At 48.2% G+C, this 25955-nt stretch overlaps 1 protein-coding gene across 1 annotated transcript in view; it reads left to right on the forward strand.

Annotated features, from left to right (window-relative positions):
• Positions 1-21043, forward strand: part of IFT43 (intraflagellar transport 43) — a gene marked incomplete at both ends in the record, with an annotated part of 87659 nt that extends 66616 nt beyond the window's left edge. The window contains 4 exons of the mRNA XM_080707836.1: positions 19908-19980; positions 20229-20304; positions 20776-20838; positions 20924-21043. Of these exons, the coding sequence (XP_080563962.1) occupies positions 19908-19980; positions 20229-20304; positions 20776-20838; positions 20924-21043 (332 nt within the window). The remainder of the gene's footprint in view (positions 1-19907; positions 19981-20228; positions 20305-20775; positions 20839-20923) is intronic.
• Positions 21044-25955: the final 4912 nt, after the last annotated feature.

Raw genomic sequence — 25955 nt, forward strand, 5'->3', positions numbered from 1 at the left:
ATCATGCCCGGCTTTACACTTTGAGTTGGTTTTTTGTTTTTTGTTGGTTTTTTTGTTTATTTGTTTGTTTTGCGGTACTGGGAATGGAACCCAGGGGCATTCGACCTCCGAGTTATACCCCCAGCTCTATTTTTTATTCTTTATTTTGAGACAGGGTCTCACTAAGTTGCAGAGGGCCTCACTAAGTAGCTGAGGCTGTCCGCGAACCACGATCCTCCAGTCTCAGCCTCCTGAGTGCTGGCATTACAAGCATGCGCCACCATGCCCGGCTATGGTTTGAGTTTTGATAGATGTAGATGCCCTTTGAAACCAGCGATACGCTCAATATACAGAATGTTCATATCACCTTGCAAAAGTTCCCTCATACCCCACTTCATCCTTCCTCTGCTTCTGGTCTCAAATAACTGCGGATGTCGCTTTTTTTTCTTTTCTTTTTTGTCATTATAGTCTTATTTCTTAGAATTTTATATAAATGGAGGCATAGGTATCTGACTTTTTTCACTCGGTGTAATGAATTTGAAATCCATCCAAGTTGTGTTTATCATCGGCCTGTTCATCTTTCTTGCTGAGTAGTATTCCATTGTATGGACGTACCACTGCGTGTTCACCTATCACTAGACATCTGAATTGTTCATTATCCTCATTTTGAAGATGAGCAGACTGAAGCAAAGAAAACTAACCTTGCCCAAGAGCATATGACTGATAAAAGGCAGCACTGAGATTTGGAGACAAATCTTGACCCCGAATCTCTTGACCTTGGCCTCTAATAATAAAACTCTCTGACCCTCAGATATACTGGTGTCTCCCCACACAGGGAGGCTAGACTAATCAATTCTCAGATTCGTAATATAGAGCCCCTAGAGTGCATGATGGGGTGCTTAATAAAATTGTACTAAGGGAGGGAAGAAGAAAGATAACTGTTTTCAGAGAGTAGCTCTAAGATTTTTCCCCTTCGTGAAGTTGGAAGGTGAAAATCATGACTTGGCCTTTATTGTAGCCCCAGAGGTTTGAGCATTCAACCCTTCCTTTCAGAAAGTGAGCTTGCCGTCACCTCTAGGAGGGATGCCTCTTCCCCGGCATAAATCTGTTTTCCATGTAGTTATGCTTGCAGCCTTTGATGGAAAATCAGTTCATACGTTATACTTCACACTCGACTTAGTCCATTTCCCTGCATGTGAATGTTTAGAATCCATTATGCAGTAAGAATCATATGTTATATATAACTAGTTTCTAGAATTATCTTTGCTCAGAGAATTACTTGGTTGGCTAGTGAAGGCTGCTTCTTTAAGCTCAGAATATCCAGTGGGCAGGGAGACTCCAGGAATAATTCCCCTGCATCATCCGTGGATGCTCATTCAGCGGTGACATTAAATGTCTCTTTGGGCCCCTCGCAGGAAAGCGACTGATTCCCTCAATAAAGATCACCCCTGGGTTCTCTAAGGAGCTTTATCCCCTGGGAAGGGTCTGATGGATAGGTGACTGGGGAGCACTGCCAAAGGAGAAATGAAGCTCTGCGGCCAGGGCTCCTCCCACACAGGCTCCTCCCGGGGCAGCCAGCAGGTTTTTGTCCAGTGTCTGTATCGCCCCAGCTGCTGGAGATAGTGATGAACCAAGGCAATCCCTGTCCACTAGGAGCTTCTGATCAACTGAGAAGATACCTTCATGCACCCCTCCCAGCCCCCAGCTTGGCAGGAAACTGTCAGAAGCCGCGTCTCTAGATGACTCTCTCAGCATTCAGCCTCCCTGGCTGCCCCCTTGGTACACACATGTTCTTTTTTCCCTGGGCAGGACACATTCTTTCTTCCGTACCTAGTAAGGGAAGAGCAGCTGGTCACTCACTGATTCACTCAGCAGCCATTTGTTGAACACCCCGTATGTGGGGTGGTGCTGGCCACTGGGGATACGATGGTTATTTATTGTCTAGGTCCTCCTGCAGTTTACAGTCTAGGCAGGTAAATAGGGATTAAACAAATTGTCACACAACTAAATAAATAAGGACAAATTGCAGTCGCGTCTCCGCACAAAGAGAGCAGGCTGCCAGGAGAGAGAAAAATATGGAAGCCTGGTTTGGATTAGGTGATGAGAGAAGGCCACTCTAAAGAAGTGATTTTCAAACTTCAACTTGGAAGAAGAGTAGAGTTTGTCAGGAGAAGGGGTGGCAGTTAGGACAGAGGAGGGAGACAGGGAACGGGCATGTCACCTCCCTGCCTCTTCACTGCCAGCTTATGTCTCCCAGCCCTGAAGCCCAGCTCACACAGAGTGAGCTCAGAGTAGAATGTGAAACTTGAGAGGCCAGTGGGTAGGAGAAAAGAAACTTCTTATCTTCAAAAAAAGATATTATTCAGGTTAAAATAATATGTGAATATACGATTAGACATGGACTCCAGTGTGTGTGTGTGTGTGTGTGTGTGTGTGTGTGTGTGTGTGTGTGTGTTACTGGGGAAGGAACCCAGAGGCATTCTACCTCTGAGTGACACTCTCAGCCCCATTTCTTTTTTTTTTTTTTTATTCTCTATTTTGAAACAGGGTCTCACTGAGTTGCAAAAGGCCTCACTGAGTAGCTGAGGCTGGCCACAACCCACAATCCTCCTGTCTCCGCCTCCCGAATGCTGGGATTACAAGTGCGCACCACCAAGCCTGGCTTGGACTCCACTTTCAAACCATTTATCATAAGCTAAATTTAAGTTAGGAAGGATTCATGAACCCCATAGTATGTCTTTTAAAAGGGGGACATCTCTAGAAGCAGGAGCTTAAAAAAGAAGTTGACGCTTCCCACGTTTCACTGTTGCCTTTGGGCGTCACACAAGACTGTGAGTGGCATTGTGACTCCTCCCTGCCACAGCTGCCAGCCTGGCGTACCTCAGGCCCACCAGAGAAGGGGCTCCTTTGCCTCCTAAGGTCCACTTTTGACAGATTGAATACCTCAAAACCTTAGGAACAATAAATCCTTCTGGCCGACCAAAAAGTGCTTAATTCCTAAAGGACAAGCTGAGTCGAGCCACTTCTAGCCAGGAGCGATTGGGGACTTAATTCTGCAAGTGTAGCAATCTGAATGATCTGAGAGCTCTGAGTTTAAGGGTAATTGCTCAATTTTCTATCCATGTCAACAGGGAAAATAGGTAAAAGTGGCTGAACACAGCCAAGCAACGAGGCTGGAGGAGATGTGAGATGCTGCGCTGTCAGTGGAATTAGAAATGTGCTATCTCTAGAGAACCATCTCCCCGTACCCCTCCATCTCTTCCGCTCCCCATCCAGTCTGTCTCCAGGCTTTCTGGCTCTCTTCTGGGCTCTCTTCATTCCTTGCTTAACCCTTCCGATGTATCTTTCATCCCTTCTCCTGCAAAGAGCAGGGTCATTCTGAGCCTAACCAGCTTTTAATGCAAAGAAAGAAAAAAATAGAATTCATTGAGAACAGATAAATTGGAACCCTGAGGTCTCGACTTCATTCTCACTTAGTAAGAATGTTCCATGAAGCCAGGCATGGTGGTGTACACCTGTAATCCCAGTATATGTGAGGCTGACATAGGAAGATCAAAGGTTTGTGGCCAGCCTCGGGAACTTAGCTAGGCCTTCTACAACTGAGTGAGACCCTGTTTCAAAATAGAAAATAAAAAAGGCTGAGGGTGTTGCTCAGAGGTAGAGTGCCCCGGGTTCAATCTCCAGCACCACACACACACACACACACACACATGCAAATACAATGGTCTGTGGTGTTATGTTCCTTCTTCAAGTTTAACAGAGCATATAGGACTTCACAGATAGCTTCTAAACTTAGATTCTTTGCTTTCCTAATTTTATTTAAACTATTATAACTGCCCCTGATATTTTATTAAATTATGTTATTTGAAATCCTCTTGTTTCTCTGAGTTCAAAGTTATGCCGGGCATGGTGGCACACGCTTGTAATCCCAGCATTTGGGAGGCTGAGACAGGAGGATCGCGGTTTGCGGACAGCCTCAGCTACTTAGTGAGGCCCTCTGCAACTCAGTGAGACCCTGTTTCAAAATAAAGAATAAAAAAATTGGGCAGGGGGTGTAGCTTGGAGGTCAAACGCCTCTGGGTTCCATCCTCAGACCCTCAAAAAAAAAAAAAAAACACAAAGTTACTAGGACGAGGCACTAAAGGCTTCCTAGACCCATGCCTTCCTACCCTTCCATACCACATGCACACACAGGAACTCCACGGTGGCAGGAATTGCAGCAGGGGAGAGGGGAATGGTACTCAGGTACTCCCTGTGCAAGGATTAGGCTGTTCTCTTTAGTCTGTTCTTTGTTCTGTTTATAGGATATTGGGTAAGAATTTGAAAAAGAAGTCATTCTTGTAGGAAATGGTATTGTAGTTCATGTTCACTGTGAGCCAGGCATTATTCTGATGGCCTTAACTGTAATACTTCAGGTAATCCTCCCCCCCGCAACAATTCTGAAGACACTGTGATAATCACTGCCTTTCTTATAGAAGAGGAAATTAAAGCTTTGTGAAGTTAAATAACTCTCCGAGGTCACATGGCTAATAAGCAATGATGTGCTGGTAAATTAACAACCAGCTCTCCAGGGAGGAAAACAGTCATGATTGGTAGGGTTTGCCAATTTCTATGGTGTAAATACTCCCACTGTGTCTGGTTTCTGGCTCCTAACATGACATCACTGACCAGAGTTAGGACTAGATGAGCAGCAGCACACTGTTATAGTTCCACCATGTAGGTACATTATATGTAAATAATTTTAAAAGCATAAAGTAAAATATAAGTAACATATAGAGAGTAGTGAGTTTTGAGTGTTTATTACCTTGTTTTTAGTAAAATAAATTTAATTATAAAGGCATGTAATTTCATCTTTATTGTTGTTCATGTCTGACAAACTTGTTTTAGTCACCTTTCCATTACTATAACAAAATACCCGAGATAATTAATTTATGAAGAGCAAAGGTTTGTTTTGGCTCATGGTTTTAGAGATCCCAGTCCAATATGAATCCCTTGCTTTGGCCTTCTGGAGAGGATGATGGTTGGCATTGACAAAAGGCGCATGTCAGCCAGATGAGGTCTCTAATCCCGGTGACTCAGGAGGCTGAGGCAGGAGGATCACAAGGTCAGCCTGAACACCTTAATGAGACCCTGTTTCAAAATAAAAAGTTAAAAAGGGCTGGGGATGTAGCTTAGTGGTTGAACCCTGGGGTTTGATCTCTACTAAAAAAAAAAAAAAAAAAAAAAGAGGAAGAAGAGATGTATGGTAGAGCACCTCATGCCAGGAAACAAGAGAAACAGGAAGTGAACGAGGTCCTACATCCCCTTCAATGCGTGATCCCAGTGACCCAAGCCCCCCATCCCCAGCCCTGCTCCTTAAGGCTCCACCCCCACCCCAGTAGCACCACGCTAGGGCCAGGCCCTTAACACATCAACATACAAACTGGCTACCAACATGACATCAGATGTGCACGCAAAAATCTTAAGTTTAACAGGCGACTCAAAGGCAAGTGGCTCAGTGTGAGCTGCTCCCGCAGGCTGGCTCTAATTAGTGGCAGGACCTAGGTTCAGACATGGTCTTTTCTTTATGTCTCCTGGTCCCTCTGCTCTCATTTGCTGTTAACAGTTTTAGGCTCATTTCTCAGCCCTACGTTTGACTGGCTTGTTTGAGTCAGCTTTCCCATACTGTAACAAAATACCTGAGGCCATTAACTTTTCCAGCACTCAGTTGTTTTGTTTTCCTCTGCTGGTTCTTAGATGCACTAATAGATGTAGGTCCATGAGACCACAGGCAGGGTCTGACTTCTCCACCCCTCAGTGTGGGTATAGCCAAAGCTGGGCCCCAGAGTGAGTGAGATACCAGATAAATTACCTGGACATCCCAGGAGTTTCTTTAATGCAACAAGAGTTGTTTTCACTTGACTCTGGTTGGTGATGATTCAAGGCCCCCTGGCTCGAGCATAGGAAAAGCATAGACCATCTTAGTGTAGGTATCTAGGAGTTCACAGGAGGGAGAGAGGTTGGAATTACCTGACTCGGCACACAGAGCAGACAGTGGTTTGGCTGTATTCTTCTGGCAGCCCCCGTCCATGGCAGAAAGCCATGGAGATGCTGAGAACAGTATCATTCTTGGAGCAGGTTTTAGTTGTTCTTGGTCAGTTTATAGTCTTAGTCTTCCTTGCCCCAGTCCAGATGCGCAGCAAAGCTCTGGGTCCTGCTCAGACCTCCCATGTTGCTGAGCTAGAAGAGAATGCTTCCTGCCCCAAGTAGAGCCCTGAGGTCTCTAGGTCACGCTAGACTTTCCAGAATTACCACATAACATCTCTGCCTAAAACATGGTTGACGGTAACTTTCTTTGGGGTCCCATTTTCTTTTTCATGCAAGCAGCTTACTTGCACATCCCCATCTGAAGAGGTAAGATGGGAAAAATAGAAACAAAAGTCTTGTGCCATGTGTGCGTGCATATACTTTTTTTCAGTACTTGGGATTGAACCCAGGAGCATTCTACCTCTGAGCTACACTCCATCCCTATTTTATTTTATTTTATTTTATTTATCTATTTTTTAACGGTACTGGGGATGGAACCCTGGGGCATTTTACCTCCGAGCTACACCCCCATCCCTATTTTTTATTCTTTATTTTGAAACAGGGTCTCACTGAGTTGCAGACAGTCTCACTAAGTAGCTGAGGCTGTCTGTGAACCGCGATCCTCCTGTCTCAGCCTCTCGAATGCTGCGATTACAAGTGTGCGCCACCGCGCCCGGCATCTCTTTTATTTTTTATTTTGAAATGAGGTCTTGTAAGGTTGCCGAGCATCTCATAAAATTGCTAAGGCCAGTCTTGAACCTGTGATCCTCCTGTCTCATCCGCCCAAGTACTGGGATAACCGGCATCCACTACCACACCCAGCACGTGTTTAAAGTGAAGCCAGTTGTATAACCTTCCTTCAGGAGCACAGAGGGCGCCACCAGTGTTCCGTCATGCCGTGGGGTGTGTGGATGAATGTGATTAATAGCAAAGATCCAACAGTGAGCACTGACAAAGTGAAAGGTCTGCCTCCCTGAAGTCGCCGCAGAGAGCAGGGTGTTCTGTCTGTCACTCCCGGCTTCTGCTCTCGTTGCCTACAGAGGACAGGCTGAGGATGGGACTGAGTTCCCTCCATGACTTTTACCAGGCTGTCCACCTGTGGCTGTGTGACCGTAAGCAGCGCCCCAGCCTTGGGGACACAGGCACTTCTCCACGTAATTGCAAAGGGGCTGGGCAACCGAGCGGTGAGAGCCAGCGGTGAGAGCCTGAGTGCAGGCAGGTCCATGTGGAGCAGAACCACCTCCCAGGGAGACCTCACACCTTAGACCTTAGGTTTTTATATGATGAGAAGGAGATAGAGGGCCGTGGTCCCAGGGTGCTATTTTCAAATGATGGGAACTGTGTAAAGAAAAGGCCAAACTCTGTCTTCAGTGAAAAGAAGACAGATGGGGTCATAGAGTTGCTCCAGATAGTCTCCGTGTCCCACAGCACAGCCAGGTGTGACCCGGATGACAGGTGACTTCGCGTGCTCCTAAGCCGACAGCTGTGGTTCATTTCTCAGTTCAAAGCCTGACAACCAGGTATCACTCAGGCGTGGTGGGCAGGGACAGGCATGTTCATACGTCTAGGGTTGGACGTAGGACGTCACTTAGCCTCAGCTGGAGAACTCTTTTTCCTTCTGACACCCACCCATGAAGAGTCATTTCCAAAGAAGGGCCTGAGCCTGCAAAACCTGGGGGCGGGGAGGAAGTAACGGGGGAGCCTCTCACCAGTTGATGGCCAGCTGGTAGCTCTTCCTTCCCTGCTTGAGGTTCCACCAGCTTCTAAAACTTAGCAGATGTTCACTGTGTGTGGCGCACATGTGGACTCGTCTGCGTCCACCACACAGGAGGACACATATCGGGAATGTGATCCCCGAGTCCATAAGTGCAGTTGACGGACCAGGTTTACCTAAAAGACCCTTTAAGAGAAAGCTCTCGAAAGATGATTACAGAATTGAGACGCCATCATTTAAAAGTGCCCGAGGCAAACTCCTTTGAAAATTGCAGCAGCGGAGGGACAGAGAAAGAGCCACGCAGCCCTTGATTGTTGTGCCGTCCCTCAGGACCCGTCCTCCCCTTCCCCCTCCGTTTCTCATCTGATAAGAGAGAGAGCAGCAGTAAGACTCCTCATCTATCTTATGAAAATCCGATTCGGGATGGCTGTGATCAAAACCAGCTGGCTGTCACCAGCAGTGGCCTCGCACGGAGAGAGCTGCTCAGAAGTGCTCTGTATGTGGGGGTGTCGCGGGTGGCACCGATCAAAGGAGCATTTTTTTAATAAATATATATAAGGAAAAAATACAAAACCTAAGGATGTAGAATAAAAGCAGGGTAGTTTGTCTTGTTTTTTTTTTTTTTTTTTTTTTTTTTTTTTTGGTGTAACATGACAAGGATGAAATAGAATCAGATATGCCTGGTTCCAACCTACGTCGACGGCGCCTCTGAGAAGGTGCTCTGTCTGTCATATTAGCGCCACATCACTCTCCCTGGGCCTTGTCGAAGAGGGCCGAGAGAGAGCCCTCGCTTCCCGTTCCTTCCAGCAGCTTCGTTCCTTCACCGTGCTGAAAGTCCTTTACCCCTCCTTGTCCTTAACACAGCTCTGCAGATAAAAGCTGCAGGAAAGCACCATGGAGCTCCGAGAGAGCTCTCGGGAGAGGCCTGGAGAGGCCTGGGTCCTGGTTTCCTTCAGCTGTCAGTCAGCCAGCCAGACCCCGTTCCCTAGTGGCCACCCCGCCAGGTGACACTGAGGCCTCAGAATCGGGTCATTTACGGCTGCTGGGCCTTTCGCTCTAGAGAAACTTGTTGGGCCCTGCTCACCCTTCCCGGGTGCCGCCCCAGAGACACCTGAACCCATGTTCATGACTGTCTACGTTGCCAGTACCAGTTCTTGTGTAACTTTTGGGCAGGTGATGTGCTCACGGCTCCTTCAGAAACGTGCTGATGTCCTCTGTGGGTGTTACAAGGTCGGGCTTTTACACAGCACAGGTGACCACCAGCCAAGTCGCTGTTTTTGGTAAACACCCTTCTCTGCCCGTGACCCAGCCAAGCCCAGCTGCGGGGGCCTGGCCTACCTCAGGAACCAAGGAGCTCCCTGCCTTCCTCTCCACCCACTGTGAGCCAAGAGTGTTGCAGCCTGGGGGTCACTGTGAGGAGCAGCTGTTTTGACCTTCCTCCTCTTGAGGACTGTGGTCTGTTTCCCAAGCAGTGGGAGAAATTCGGCGTGGCAGGAACAATTCAGTATGTGGGACACAGATGAAAACATCCGTCCAAACTGGTACGGCAAACAGGCCACCTACTCCATCCCACATTGACACTCTGCCCACGTGTGGTTCCTGGCCCCAGGCTCCCTCTGCCTCGGGGCCACGCGTTTGGTCCACGGTTACTCCTGGGCCTCTGCTTTCCTAGCTCTCTGGCCACCATCAGGGTCTTCACGCTCTCCTTCCTCATTTGCCAGTGACAAGTACAGCCAGGTCCCAGTGTTAATCAGCCGAGAGTACAAGGGACGAGTCTTCATAAAATGGACTTGCTGGGGACCTGGAGACACGTTTGTGCCCCTTGTCCCCCGATGCAGGCAGTGCCGGGGACCGCTCGGGAGCTCCTCCGAGACTGCCTCTTTCCCTTGTTCCTTCGGGTGTTTGAAGCCTGTTGCCTACCGCTTTCCCCTTTTCTTTTCCCTTTTAAAAAATTCTCCATTTTTTTCACTTAGAAAAAAATTATTTATACGATTGAGATCCACTAATTAAAGCCATTTTCTGGTATTTGGTTACTGGAGCGTTTGATGTCTCTCTGACAAGACCATGAAATGCACAGGGTGTCCACAGGGACAGAATTTGCTGAACACGGCTCTTTGTAAATGAGGGGACATAGTGTCGCAGCAGCTCATGAATATGAAACGCCCATGATGCCACCTCGGTGGACTTGGGAACACAGATGAATCCTGTCATGTGCTAAATGAGACCAATTTCTTTCACTTAACTTCATCTTCAATCAGACCTTCTTCCATTTGCCTGTTTAAAATTCCCCATACGTGATGCAGAAGGTAACAGCATTCAGTAAAACAAAGTTTTGCAGCTGCAGAGAAAAACCATAATGATCTCTGGCTTAAAGTTGCCATCTCCTAAAAATACGGGCATTGTTTTCTTCCGCTAGCGAGCCCTGCTCACGTCTGTTGACTTTGGACACGGAATCAGGTCCACTACTTCTGTCTGGTCTGCTCTTATTGGGGTGTCCTAAAGCGGCACGTCTGGATTCCTTTCACGGGGATTGGTTGTTGGACTTGGCTGTGAATGGATTAGTGTCCTGTAGTGGCCAGGGCACAGAGCAGGAAAGAGGCTCGGGAAGAGATTGTATGGAGCGCAGCAGGGCGTGTAAGGCTGGAAGCTCAGTTAGTAGAAGCAAGAAAGGCAGATGCTGTCAGGAAACACCCTGGGGACCTGGTAAAGTACAGGGAAGCCAACCACGTGTATCACTTACTAAGATGTCAAGGTGAGAAAGTGCTGGAATGTAGAGGAGCCTGCGTGTAACTCGGTAATAGAGTCCTTCTAGAGACAAATAGAAGTCCCCAACCAAAAAAATCAGCAGAAGACTGGGGGTGTATCTCAGTGGTAGAACACCTGCCTTGCATGCGCAGGGCCTCAGGTTCCAGCACCACACACAGACACACAAAGGATAAAAGAAAATGAGCAAAGATGGGCCGGGAGTGTAACTCAGTGGTAGACTGCTTGCCTAACATGAAGGAGATCCTGCGTTGGATCCCAGTACCGCAAAGAAATGACTAAAAAATAGCCAGGCATGGTGTTGCATGCCTGTAATGCCGGGCTGAGAGAGAAGGATCACAGGTCCGAGGACAGCCTCAGCAACAGAGTGAGACTCAGCAACATAGCAAGACTGTTTCAAAACAAACAAAAAATTTAAAGGGCTGCATGTGTAGCTTGGAGGTAGAACACACTGGATTCAATCCCCAGTACCAATAAATAAATAAATAAATAAATAGGAAGAGAGGGAAGGAAAAAGGATAGAAGGAAGGAAGAAGGAAGGAGAGAAATCAGCAAAGAACAGAACCTGAGGGATGCAGAGAGGAAGGGCTCCCTGTCTGAAATGCTTCTACCTGGGTGGGACCCAAGGGCCAGACTGGGGAGCCCCTTTGTTTCTTCTTTCCGTAGGACTTCAGAGTATGTTCCAGTGAAGCGCCTGGTCTGAGGCGCCCTTGTGGCAAGCTGAGGCAACCTAAGAATTTCCCTTTCTGCTCTATTGGTACCCAAACAAGCATGCAGGCTGCACACAAATTAGGGGCCACCTGGCCCACCAGAAGAGGCAGCTCCGCTTCTTACAGACCGGCCACGGGAGCAGAAGGGAAACCCTCTGGGACTTTGCTAGGTAGTTAGCATTTTAGACCCTGCAAGTGATGATATTATCCATGACAAATGTATTTTAGGGAGAAAGGCAGCTTCTCATATCTTTGGAACCACTTGTAATTGATCAGTTGGGGTTTCTGTACACTTCTCTTATTGGCATTATTGGTTTAGGCACCAATTCTTTATTTTTGTGGTTCCATCTGCCAGTCAGATTGTTGGGTGGCAGCAGACCAGTGTTCCAATATTAAAATGAGTTTTCCACTTGGCAATCTGTGTGTGTGCGTGTGCGTGTGCGTGTGTGCGTGTGCGTGTGCGTGTGTGTGTGTGTGTGTGTGTGTTGGATGTACCCAGGGGCTTTCTACCTCTAGGCTACTAGCCACTCCCAGACCTATTTTATGTTTCATTTGGAAACAGGGTCTCACTAAGTAGCTGGGGCTGGCTTCAAACCTGCGCCATCCTCTAGTCTTAGCCTCCCAAGTACTGGGATTAGAAGCATGCGCCACCACGCCCGGCTTGTGATCTCTCTTTTTGAGGTAATTTTTAGGGCTGGTACTGTGCATTAACAAGCCTCTGTTGGATGCTTCCAGAACGTGGAGGTGGGTGAAGAGCAGTGCAGCCAGGCCCCCGCATGGAGCTAAGGTGGTCCAGAGTGGGCCACATTTGAGTGACTCTCTGCCCTTTATCCACATTCACACATTGTTGGGCCTTGCAGCTCACAGAGAGGCAAAGCCTTTGCTCTGATGGTATCGATCCCAGGAAGTATCCGGGGATCCCTCTTGCCTGACCTTGTGGAATGAACCCTTCAGACTTTAGGACTCAGTAGCACTTACAGCCCGTACAATGTAGAGTGACTTTCCGACTCAAGGGGCATCTGCTGGTTCCATTCTGCTCAGTGGTCCTTTATTTTGCCAGTCCTGGGAATGCAGAAGTGACCAGGATGTGCCTTTGGTCTCAGCTGCAGGGCAAGTTTCACTCTACCTCCTGCAAAGGACAAAATAGGATGCTCTTAATTCTGCCCGTTGGATTCAGAGATGATTCAGCAAGGAAGGGATGTGCGTTGTTGTTTTTCTCTTGAGTATATTTGATGTATGGAGCCTCCCTTTGCAACTTTGCCATGCTTAGTCCATTTTGGTTTCCCCTAATGTGCCTCAGAAGGGATCTTAAGCATAGCAGGCACCCAGTATGTGTTTCCCAGCTGGTTAAGGAGGACCGCAGGTTCAAGGACAGCCTCAGCAAAATAGCTAGATTCTCAGCAACCTAACAAGACCCTATTTCAAAAAAAATAGGCTGGGAATGTATCTTGGATGCAGAATATGCCTGGGTTCAATCCTAGTACCACACATATACACACACACACAAAAAAAAAAGAGAGCGAGAGAGAGAAGAAGAATGCTACACTATATTTTTTCTGTGGTGCTAGGAATTGAACCCAGGGATTTGTACATGTTAGGCAAGCACTCACCACTGAGCTACATTCCCAGCTCATCCATCTCCATTTCTGATCATTATGTTAACTGTTATTTAAAGAGCAGTAGCAGTAGCGATGCAGTAAGTGACGCAGGTATGCAGGATCCTGGCTCTGGATAAGAGCAAATTCCGCCTCCACCATGGACCAGCTGTGTGACTTTACGCCTTTTATGCCTCAGCTTCTTTGTCTATAAAATGATTGTCATCATTACACCCGCCTCATATGGTTGTTTTAAGTATCAAATGGAATAAGCATCATAAAATCCTAAGCACAGTGCTCAGGACATAATAAATACGCAATAACTTTGTGTGTGTGTGTGTGTATGTGTGGTACTGGGGATTGAACCCAAGGGTGTTCTACACTTGAGTTATATCCCCAGCCTAATTTCATTTTTTATTTTAAAACAGAGCCTCACTGTGTTGTGGAGACTGGCCTCAAACCTGTGATCCTCCTGTCTTAGGCTCCCATACTGGGATTCCAAGTATATACCACCATGCCTGGCTGTAGTAACTATTTTTATAAACTCAACAGATATTGTAACATTGAGCCCATAGAGGAACTATATGGCCTCACCTACATTTTCTCATTTAATGCTGCCCAGTGATGATCATATGTCTTAGAAGAGAACACAGAGGTGAAGTGAAATTAAGCAGCCCGTGTTAGGTGAACCCCGACTTTACAACTCGAGCAGGGCATGGCCACCAGTTACATCTGCAAGTGAAGTTGCCGTCTCTGACTAAAAGCAGGGCCAGATCATTCCTTGTAGGTAGTAAGTTCATGAAGAAGCAGATTTCTGAAGTCCACTTTCCTTTTTTTCTAGGCTTTTCCAAGCATATATGTGGGGTGGGGGGGGGGAGAAAAAACAATTTCCCAGCCCATATCATGGACACGTATGCAGACACTTGACTGTGACTAGAAATCAGAAACTATAAAAATTGCGAAGTTCTTTGAAGTTTGCCCAAAACCTGCTCCACGGCCACCTGTTCCACTGGGGACCGGGAATTGGATGGCCTGCCTCTGCTGCGATGGCTCAAGCTGTCACTGTACCGGAATGCTCCGGCTTGCCGTGGCCTGGCTGTCATCGCTGGCTCTGTCCCACTCCGGCGGTTCACCAGGTTCTACTGGGCGCCAGGCTTCCAATTAGAGAGAAATCCCACTGTGTGGCCAGCCCCGCCAGTGCCACTCTGAGCAGCCCCTTTGCCAAGGCCCGCGCTGACCTCTGATCTGTCACAGATGGGCCAGCCCCACACTCTTTTGTGCACGTTTGGAGGAGGGGGGGTGGGGACCACAGGGGAAGCCCGTGGGGAGCAAGAGTGGACACTGGGCAGCAGTGTAATTCCTCAGAGCTCAGGGAAGCTGGGCAGAGCTGACAGGACCCAACTGCTAGAGTTGCGGAGGGAAGGGGAGTTTGGGGAGACCCTGTCCTGAGCTCTACACTCAGCATGGGGCATTTTCTTAGCAACTTCTGAATATTCATCTCAGGCTGGACTCCACACCCGAGAAGAGCCAACAGTGAGCAGCTAACTGGCTCAGTCCAAAACTGTCACACTACTGATGTCACATGGCACAGCCAGCTTCCTTCCTGTCCCTCCACAGGGCCTGTGCTGCCTCACTGCCTGGCAGCCTGCTTGCCCTGGGCTCGGGAGCAGCGTGGCATCAGCAGCAGCCTGCGCGGTAGACTGTATTAATCACTAAGGAGAGTGAAAAAGAAAGCTAAATTTCTATTAGCATAAGAAATAGAATCATAGTACCTACCCCAACCATGCCAATGGGCTTGATGGCATGCCTATAATTCCAGTACTTGGGAGGCTGAGACAGGAGAATCACAGTTTCGAAGACAGCCTCAGCAACTTAGCAAGGCCTTCAGTAACCTAATGAGACTCAGTTTCAAAATAAAAAATAAAATAAGCTGCGTGTATAGCTTGCAGGTAGAATGCCCCTGGATTCAATCCCGATATATTCTCATTCATTCTCATATTCATTCTTTCTCTCTCTCTCTCTCTCTCTCTCTCTCTCTCTCTCTCTCTGTCTGTCTGTACAAAACTTGTGGGTTTGCAGTTGGAAGTAATAATAAAGACACCAGCTTAGCACTGACATTTCTGTTCTCTGGTTTAGCTTGACAAGCACTCACAAAGACTAAATAATGAATAGACCTAAAGTGGCAAGGGTCTTCCCAGCTGTTTCTGGAATGATGTTGTGCCTCTTTTAGAAAGAAATTTGAATTCAGTCCATGGAGGCAGAAATGAAGAGTTTCTTCCCTCATCTCCTTTGGGATTCTTCCTTGTGTTGGTGTTTGCGGTTGGTTTGGGGATCCTGGGACAATCTCATCCCACTTGGCTTCTTTTCCTGCTCCACCTCTTCTTGCTGTTGTTCTGACGGGTTGATAAAAAACCCCTCAACCAAGTGTCATAAGCCGCTTGGAGAAGGAAACGAATGTTTCTTTAGGCGTTACTTTGTCCCCATGAAAAGCTCAACAAGTTTTGGTAACTTAAGCAAGATGCCACAGTGAGGAGACATGCTGTCCCTCAGTTTCTCTATTAGGCTGATGGAAGAACTGGCCTCGAGTCTCTGCTGCATATGTCTCTTACTCTGTGAGAGTCATTAGAATCAGCATCACTTGTTATATTAAGACTGGTAGAAGACTTCCGGTAAGATGGCGACCGAGAAAAGCGGGGCTTAAGAGTCCCGCTAACAACCAATCTCCATTACCACAAAAAGAGCGTCTTTCATAGCCAGAAAACACCATCACCAGAAAAACAAAAAAAACCACCAGGCTCCAGAGAGAAAGCGGACTGAGAACAGAGCTCAGGGCCACAGAGGAGACACACGCGCCCGAGGACGCGGCAGCAGCGCCATACTGCCGGCGGCAGCGGCGAACTCAACGGACGGCTACAGCAAGCCAGGAGAGCCGCTGCGGAACAGCCAGGCGGGATCTTTCGGCGCAGACAGCATTTAAAGCTCCCAGTGGCTGAGCTCAGCACACGCTGCAGGGATTCAGAGTGGAAATCAAAACCAGAAAAGAAAAAACACGCCAGCCTCATGGCCAAGGGCGTGGCAGAGGCGCCATATTGCCACCGGTGGCGGCAGCAGCAGTGAATTCACCGAGTCCAGTACAGCTACATCTGCGTACTCAAGAACAGTGAGTCAAATTGCGGGCCACAAAGGAGAAATCGCAGTATTGGGCCTCCTGGGACTTGACCCAGTGAGGGAGTGGCGGTGGCAGAGATATCACACCATAGGAGAACGTGCAACCTGGCACCCCCCATAGTTTAAAGCAGCCTCTATCGACTCCCTGGGTCGGAGACTCTGTGATACAACCCAGTAAAGGAGTAGTGGGGTCTGAGATAATACAGACTCGAGATCCAGAGCACCTTAAGTGAAGCCATAGTGACCCAAGGGAAGAACCCAGAGAAGGCACAAACCTCCGAAATCATGGGAAAGAGGAATAACACTGGAGTAATGAATGTGCACAACCCCACAACATCAGAACCTGATAAAACAGAAAATCAGAGATTTCTAGAAGATCAAATCAGGAAAATAACTGTAGAAATAATAGAGGTGCTTCGAAAAGAACTCAGAGAGAGCCAAAAAGAGATAAAGGATGCAATTAATGAAGTAAAGGCCTCAATTCAAAGCACAAACAACCGATTAGACCACATGGGGAACAGAATCTCGCTCTTAGAAGATGAGCAATCCAAAAATGAATGCATAGTTTCTAATCTAGAAAAAAATATCCAACAGCAGGAATCTGACATTGAAGAAATATGGGCCCATCTTAAGAGAGCTAACCTAAGAATAATTGGAATAGAGGAGGGAAAAGAAAGTGATACCAAAGGGATCAACAATCTCTTCAAGGAAGTAATAGCAGAAAATTTTCCAAATATAGAGCAACAGGTTGATACACAGATCCAGGAAACTTATAGAACTCCCTTTAGACAGGATCCGAGAAGAGGATCCCCACGCCATATAATTGTCAAAATGACCAATGTGGAAGCCAAGCAGAGAATCTTAAAGGCAACAAAAACAAAGGGCCAACTGACATTCAGAGGCAAACCAATTAGAATCACTCCAGACTTCCCAAACCAAGTCATGAGAGCCAGAAGGGCTTGGAGTAACATATTCCAAACTCTGAAAGAAAACAACTTCCAGCCAAAAATTTCCTATCCAGCAAAACTTTCTATCAAATTAGATGGAGAAATAAGAAGCTTCCATGACAAACAGAAACTGAAGGAATTTATGTCTTCAAAACCAGCGCTAGAGAAAATACTCAAAGAGATTAACTACAAAGAAGAAATAGGTAACACTCACCAGAACCAGAGAAACAAGAGTTTCCATCCAACAGACAACTAAGATTGGTTATCTGTGGAGATTCATTATTTATGTTAGTCTTTTACCTATCTCTAAGTTGTATTGTTTGCCTTTATTGTTGTTAATTTTTAGGATTTCTAGTTGGAATATTAATATACCTTCAGATATAGCATTTGGAAATATTTTATCCAATTCTATTAGTAACTTTTAACTCTGTTTACATTGTCTTTGGATATACAATATTTTCTTTTATTTTTTAGGGAGTTTGTATATTCTTCTGTTGCCTGTGCCATTGAAATCATATCCAAGAAATCACTGCCAATTTCAATGTTGTGAGGTTTTATGACCCAGATTTTCTCCTAAAAGTTTATAGTCTTAAGATTTATATTTAGGTCTTTTATCTATTTTGAGTTAATACTTGTATATGGGATTAGGTAAAGGTCCAATTTTATTCTTTTCCATGTAATTATTATTTTTCAACAATATTTAGTTAAAAGATTATTATTTCCACCACCAAATGTTCGTGGAAACCTTGTCCAAAATAACTTGACAATATAGGGAAGAATTTAGCTCTAGGCTTGTATTTAACTCCAATGGTCTATATATCTGCCTTTAGAACAGTACTACACTGTTTCAATTATTGTAGCTTTATATGGTTTGAAATCAGAAAATATATATCTGCTAGCTTTGTTCTTTTTCAAGATCGTTTTGGGTATCTAGAATTCATATTCCATATTAGGATAGATTTTTTTTCTGAAAAATAAATATATAAATATATGATAGTTTCACCTAAAAAAACAGAAAAAAATATGCTCTAGTAAGAAAGAAAGCAAAAAGAAATATTGAAATGCTATCTTTAAATCATCAAACGCTTGGTATCAGACAAATGAAACTGTTATGTGAGATTACCATTTTTAATTTTGGATAAATTGCTATAATACTAGATGTCAACCACTAAGCCAAGCATGGGAAGGAGGGATAGGGAGAGAATGGGGTGGGGATCGGGTGGGGGCTGACTGGGCGATGTGTGCATGTATGTCTACAAAAGTTTGTATCCCACTATGATGTATGAATACAGTGCACCAATAAAATAAAATTAAAAAAAAAATAAAAAATAAAAAAAAAAAAAAAAAAAAAAAAAAAAAAAAAAGACTGGTAAATGGAGACCTTGATCCCCAAAACAGTGTTGGGGAGCCAGGTTATGTCATTGTGTGAACAATGTCCTTTAGACGCAGGCTCAACACTACCAGGAACGTGACTGTCGATTTCTAGAGCTAGCGCATGTTGCAGGTTCTGGCCATGAGTGGCACTCATAATCACATCCACTTTGTGACAGCAGGCATTCCTCCTGTCTCTGCCTGTGCCAGGCTCATTCATCAGGTCTTCTTCCTCTTTGCTCTAATAGAAGCCGGTCCCCAAATGCTGTCTGGGCATCTCTTCTCATTTCTTTACATCCTTTTTGGAGATCACTCCAAGACTCCCAACTTGGTGCATGCACTCAAGAAATCAGAGGAGCCGGGCGTGGTGGCGCACACTTGTAACTCCAGTACTTGGGAGGCTGAGACAGGAGGATCATGGTTCTCGGCCAGCCTCAGCTACTTAGTGAGGCCCTCCGCAACTCAATGAGACCCTATTTCAAAATAGAGAATAAAATTGGGCTGGGGATATAGCTCAGAGATAGAATGCCCCCCCTAGGTTCAATCCCCAATATAGAAAGAAAGAAAGAGGAAAAGGAAGGAAGGAAGGAAGGAAGGGAGGGAGGGAGGGAGGGAGGAAGGAAAGAAGGAAGGAAGGAAGGAAGGAAGGAAGGAAGGAAGGGAGGGAGGGAGATAGGGAGGGAAATGGAATGACAGGGAGCCAGGCATGGTGGTACAAGCCTGTAAACCCAGTACTTAGGAGGCTAAGACAGGAGGATCTCAGGTTCGAAGCCAGGCTCGGCAACCTAGTGAGGCCTTCCACAACTTAGTGAGACCCTGTTTTCAAATGAAAAGATAAAATAGGGCTAGAGGTGTAGCTTAGAGGTAGAATGCCCCTGGAATCCATCCTCAGTACAAATAAATGAAATGAATAAATGAGTGAATGAATGAGGCTGGGGTGTGTAGATCAGAGATAAAATGCCTCTGAGTTCAACCCCCAATACCAAAATAAAGCCAGCCTAAGGGGAAAATAAGGACGTATGAGCCCCACCCCGGCATTCTCCTTCAGCACAGTTTGGGCTTAAGGCCTGGGTTTCAGAAAGCGCCAAAGCCCAACCCAGTTAGGTCCCATAGCCCTGCCCCAGAAGCCCCTGGAGGCCAGAGGCTGTGTCCATGTGGCAGCCAGCCCACAGCTGGCGAGTGGAGGGTGAATAGGTAATCAGTGGAGAAATAGGCAAGATCCGGCCTGTGGGATGAAACTGACCAGATTGTGTTATGTGCAGGTACAGACACCCAACAATGAATCCCACTGCTGTGTATGGTTATAACGTACCATTAAGAATACAAGTTAGCCGGGCGTGGTGGTGCACGCTTGTAATCCCCGCGCTTGGGAGGCGGAGACAGGAGGATCGCGCAGGTTCGAAGCCAGCCGCACTGGCTTAAGAGACCCTGTTTCCAAAAATAAAAAATAGGTCTGGGAGTGTGGCCCAGAGGTAGAAGGGCTTCCAGGAACCCCAGTACCACCAAAAAAAAAAAAAAAAAAAAAGAATACAAGTTAAAAGAAAAGATGCCTGCCCATGCCATGGACAGTCATGCCTCCAACCTCTCCTTGCAGATATTCCTGTCATTCCGGACCTGGAAGAAGTCCAGGAGGAAGACTTTGTCTTGCAGGTGGCATCCCCTCCCAGGTAGGTAAAGTTAGGTGTGCCGTCGGTAAAGAAGCAGAGAAGGTACCAAGAGCACCCACAGTGGGCCCTTGCTGCTCCCCGTGTGGCTCCAGCTCTCTTCGGGATGGGCCCCTCTTGGGGTTCCCATTTGTTAGTACATTGTGTCTGCCTCGGTATCCCCATCTGCTTACAGGGATCTGGGGCCAGCGCCCAGCAGCATGGTTGGGCCTGCCCTGCCTGTGGCTCCTCCCGCATTCTCTGTCCTTCAGCATCCAGGTAAACCGGGTGATGACCTACCGCGACCTGGACAATGACCTCATGAAGTACTCAGCCTTTCAGACCCTGGTGAGTGGACCGGCTTCTGCCTGGGGTGGGGAGGGGGGCTCCAGGCAACACCATAGCGAGATGCAATCCCTTCAAAGCTGTCCAGCACCTTCTCCACGGCCCAGAGCAGGCACACGCTGTGGAGGGCCTTATGCCGAGGTACCTTGCAGCGTGCCTGTCCAGTGCCATTTTCCCCATGGAGGACAGCGCACTCCGCCCCTGATGGCACCCACTGTCCTCCGTATCAGTGGGTATGGGCCATCATCCCAGTGTGCCCTTCTCCCCGTGCAGGCCCCACATGGAGGGCAGTTTCACCTTTCCCCCCCTCTCAGTGGCCATGCGGTCCACACACAGTTTTACCCTTCGATGAAGGCGTGTCTGTGGGTCTCAGTCTGGAGAGTCCTGCTCAAACCCCTCCTCTTCACTGTGCACGAGGTAGTTGCCCGACAGCCCTCCCTCGAGGGGCCCAGCCTGGCCATTTGTGCTTCACAGGATGGCGAGATCGACCTGAAGCTCCTCACCAAAGTGCTGGCACCAGAGCACGAAGTGCGAGAGGTACAGTAAGGGGCCCTGGTGCGGGCGGAGGCTGGCTGTCACTGAGGCCTGCCCGTGTCTCACCCGCCACGACCCCTCCTGGCAGGAGGACGTGGGCTGGGACTGGGACCACCTGTACACGGAGGTGTCCTCGGAGCTGCTCAGTGAGTGGGACCTGCTGCAGGCAGAGAAGGAGGACCCCGTGGGCCCGCCCCGGCTCACCTGAACCCCGTGCCTGCGACGCCCTGGGAAAATGCACCAGGCCCCAAACCACGGAAGCTTGCGAGCTGCTTCGAATTTTTATATGAAATATTTTGTAATAAAAATATTTATTTTCAGTAGACCACATTGGATCATTCAAACGCAATAAACGGCTTTATTCTCTGGGCACTTCTTTCATTTCTTTCCAGCCCCCTCAGAGGGAGGGCAGTGTTTCCACAGTCCGAAGGGAAGAGGAGAGCTGGGATAGCCAGCGTTGGGGGGAGCAGGCAGCCCTTTAGTGGTTGGCGCTTCTCCCTGGGATGTGGGACCTGGAGGCACTGCAGACCACTGCCTGCAGGATACCGGGCAGGCTGCTCCTTCTGACCGGCCTCTGATGCCGTCAGGGCTGCTGCTGACACCACAGTGCCCAGGCAGCTGGGCTGAGGAGCAAGCGGTGGATGGGGAAGTTTCTCATTATCGGGAGTGGTGGCTGTTGGGACAGCACTCACCACCACCCACCCCTGCCTTCCCCCTGCACCCTGGGCTCCAAAGGCCCTCATCTCCCTTCTGCCACAGGTCTTCTCACTGGGCGAGGCTAGCCTAGGGTCCTGACCTTGTGTGACCAGTGCTGAGGAGACACCCTCCTAGGCAACCCATCCCCATTGCCAGGTGAGCAGCTGTCTTCCGCCCGGCTCCCCCTCAGCTCCACCTCTTCCACGGTGGGATCCAGCAGAGCCCAGCCCCTCCCTTAAACAGAGCCGCCCTTGTTTTTGTTTTGTTTTTCTCCCTTTCTCCCCAAGACCTCTCATCTGAGGACCTGGGCCTCTCCTGGCTGCTGTCATGGCTCAGGCCCACACAGGCTGTCCGCAGCAGACTGAGGCCGCTTCTGGGCCAGGGGGAGCCTGGAGTGCTCCTCTCATCCAGCCTGGAAAGCCCTTCATTAAAATTCAGAAAAACAAAGAGGCTCCACACATCAAACCCGCTGGGGGGTTATTTTTGTGTGACTACGCGCCCTTCCCTGGCGGCCACAGCTCCGGAGCAGGCCGCGCAAATGCTTGCCCGTTAATTATAAACTCTGGGATTTAGTGGCTTTGGGGTCCTGCCTCCTCCTTTTCCAGAGACACACTTTCAGCCCAGACAGGCCCTCTTTGGAAGAATTCCCATGGCCACTGAGAAGTTTCCATCCAGGCTGGTTTCTCTTGGGCCTGCATCATTCTGAAGCCAAAGGAGAAGGCTGTATTGCTGGTCTCTTAATTACTGACAAGCCCCACTGCCTCAGGACTGCCATAACCTTGGAGGTCTTCAGCCAGCCTGAGTGCTATCTAGGGATTGACTCCTTCCCTGCCTTAGAACAGCAGCTGCAACAAACCCTGACTTTTTTTCATTTCTCCCCACCTGCCAGGCACTGGACTCAGCACCTAGGAATCACCTCACCTGAGCCTCACAGCCACCCAGTGAACCACATACTGTGTTCATCCCATTTGACAGATGGGGAAACTGAGGCTCAGACAGGTAAACAGATGGACCAAGAGTCTCCGATACTGAGCGGCACACCTGGAATTCAAAACCTGGTTGCCTGACTACAACATGGCCACGCCTGTGCCTTTGTCCCCTCTGCAGCCTTCAACTTAGGAAAGCGACAGAGCTCAGAAGAGGCAGGACCCAGAGTTCTCCAGGAACACCTGCCACCTCCACAGCCCAAGAACAGCCATCCGTCCTCGGCTCTGGAGTGCCCGGGCCTGCACTTCCGGGTGGGAAGGCTGTCCACGTGGCTGGGCTTGAGGGGGGCCTGGACGAGCCAGGCTGGACAAGGCTCAGGCCTTGTGTGACCCAGTGATGGCCACCTGTCCTGAGCGGCCACCTGTCCTGTGCCCTGACTGTGCTTCAGCACTCATTTTCAGAGGGCCTGGGGAGTGAGATGTTCCAGAATCTACATCCACCCACCTGATTCTTTTTCTGTTTTGTTTTGTGGTTTTGATGCTGGGGATTTAACTCGGGGCATTCAACCTCTGAGCTCTACCTCCGCCCTTTTTATTTGAAACAATAGGTCTTGTTAAATTGCTGGGAATTGTGCCAAGTTGCCGAGGCTGGCCTAGAACCTGGGAATCTCCTGTCTCAGCCTCCCAAGTAGTGGGATTACAGACGTACGCCACCATGTCTAGTTTATATCCACTCGATTTTATCCTTCTTCTAGGACCCCTCTCTTGTGTGACAACCACCAGTGTCACATACCTTAGACTTCAGAGAGACCCCCAGAAGATTTCCTAAGGGCACAAGGTAAACCAGATGAGCATGCATGGCCACCCGCTCCGTGGGGCTCTGCGGAGGCACGGAGGGGCACGACATGGGTCCTCCTGTGGCCTCCTTGGCATGGCATGCTGGCTGGCTCCTTTCCACCACCTCTGCGTTGGCTCCTTTAGTCCCTCTGGGCTCTGACAAATCCCCCGGGTGCATCAGGCAATGCTGGTTTCTGCGGAGATGCTGTTCACGCACCTGATGAGGAAGCGCCTTCCTTCGTGAGAGATTATTGCCACCTGCAGGCTCTGTTCTAGGCTCTGCAGATGCAGAACCAGACTGGCAGAACTCCTTCTCCAGAGCTTACATTCCGGGGCTGGGGGGACAAAGTAAAACACACAGTCTGTCCATGGAGATCCCATGAGAAAAACAGATGCTGGGGAGAAAGATAAAGCAGGTGCAGGGACGGCAGCGCTGGGTGGGAGGGCAGCCTTCAGGGCCCAGGTGAGGAGAGACCTCCCCAAGAGGACAAGATGTGCAAAGTCCTGAAGGAGGTGAAGGAGGGGTTAAGACTGGTGTCCAGGCAGCAGGTTGCAAGGAATAAGAACAGTACTTGGGAAAGTCAAGAAGCAGGCTTGGGCCCAGCCAGCTGAGGAATGCGGGCCAAAGTGTCTGGGAAAGGAAGGACATGCCCTGCTTCCCTTCGTCCAAGTCTGGGCTTATTACAGATGTAATGAGTGTATTGTGGCGTCCCATCCCTCCTGTAGCGTGGGCATTGCCGGGCAGCCCTGGGAAAACTTGCCCCAACCACTGCACGGCCTCCTACGTTGAGAGGGAGCAGGCACAGTGAGCGCTGTCTGCCGCACCCCAGAGGTCAGGAGACAGCAGCCAGCCCCCACCAGGCCGGGTGTGCCCAGTGTGCTGGGCACACAGAGCGGCATCATGCGGGCCTCATGGAATGCTCCTTGGGAATGTGCAGCCCCACTGGACAGCCTTTGCCATCATCTTTACTGAGCCCCAGATGGGCTTTTGCAACTCCGTGCTCCAGAGAGAAACTGATGCTGCTGCCTGTTCAGTGTTGCTTGACCAAAATGTGCTGCTTATGTGAGTCAAGGTCTGCTCTGCCCTGTGGTCGGGGCTGTGGGCACCCTGGTGCTGGAGAGCCACGTGCAAGTCGGTGTTGGCTGCAGTGAGATTGGGAAGCTTAGCATCTTTGCTTTGCAAGCCCAGGGAATGACGCTTTTCTCTTCTGGAGCCAAAGAGTTGGTGGGCAGAGGCCAGGTAGGAGGCATAATAGCAGATAACTTGGCCAAGAGCATGGGCTCTAGAATCAGGCAGGACAGAGTTCCAGTCCCAGCTCTGCCACTAAATGACTGTGAGCCTATAGGTAAGTAGCTTTCCTTTTCTGATCCAGTTTTCTCATCTGGAAACTGAAGTAATACTTGGGCTATTCTCTTAGGATTCTGGTGCCCAGTGGAAGCACTGTTATTGGATGATGAAATTGAACGGGATTGAACGGGCGTCTAGGAAAAGTCACATTGGCTGTCCTGTAGAGACAGCGCCTGCGTTTTGCAGTAGGACACCGCCTCCATCCCACCCTGCACAGCATCTCTCAGCCCTGGACAGAGCAGTGGTTTGTACCAGGTTTTGTTTTCTTGTCTGTAATAGCATCATCGAGATATAATGTGCACATCATAAAATTGCAAACGTATAATTGGAAGTGCACAATCCAGTGATTTTTGTAAATTTAGGGGGTTGCATGCCATCACTGTAATGCTGCTATGGGATGTTTCGTTGCCTACAACGCTCCCTTGTGCCCATTTTCAGTTAGTCCCTGTTCCCATCCCAGCCCCAGGCAAACACGGGGCTGCTCTCTCTGCCTCCACAAATGTGTCATTTCTGGCTATTTCCTATAAAAGGACTAGCATTATATGTAGTCTTTAGCTGGGCTCGGTGGCGCACTCCTGTAATTCCAGCACTTGGGAGGCTGAAACAAGAGGACCACGGATTCACGGCCAGTCTCAGCAACTTAGCAAGACCCTGTTTCAAAATGAGAACTAAAGAGAACTGGAGGGTAGAGCTCAGAGGGAGAACAGCAGTGCTATATGCAGTCTTTCAGTCTGGTGGCTCTCTTATTCGGCAAGTTTTCAAGGTTTGTCCGACATTGGAACATTGATCGGTGGTTTCTTTTATTGCTGAATGGTATTCCATCACCTTTGGTCTGGCCACTCATCAGGTGGTGGACACTTAGGTGGCCTCCAGGTTGGGGCCATTCTATGAGTAACACTGCTGTAATCCTCCTGTGCCTGTGTTTATGTGGCCAGAAGCTCACACTTCTCTTTGGTCAATTCCTGGGAGCAAAATTGCTGGGTCACTCTTTTTTTTTTTAATTTTATTTTTTTATTTTTTATTGGTGCACTGTATTCATACATCATAGTGGGATACAAACTTTTGTAGACATACATGCACACATCACCCAGTCAGCCCCCACCCGATCCCCACCCCATTCCCTCCCCATCCCTCCTTCCCATGCTTGGCTTAGTGGTTGACATCTAGTATTATAGCAATTTATCCAAAATTAAAGATGATAATCTCACATAACAGTTTCATTTGTCTGATACCAAGCTTTTGATAACTTAAAGATAACATTTCAATATTTCTTTTTACTTTCTTTCTTACCAGAGAATATTTTTTCTCTTTTT

The sequence above is a fragment of the Muscardinus avellanarius genome, assembly GCF_963383645.1.
Source record: "Muscardinus avellanarius genome assembly, chromosome: 12".
Lineage (NCBI taxonomy): Eukaryota > Metazoa > Chordata > Mammalia > Rodentia > Gliridae > Muscardinus > Muscardinus avellanarius.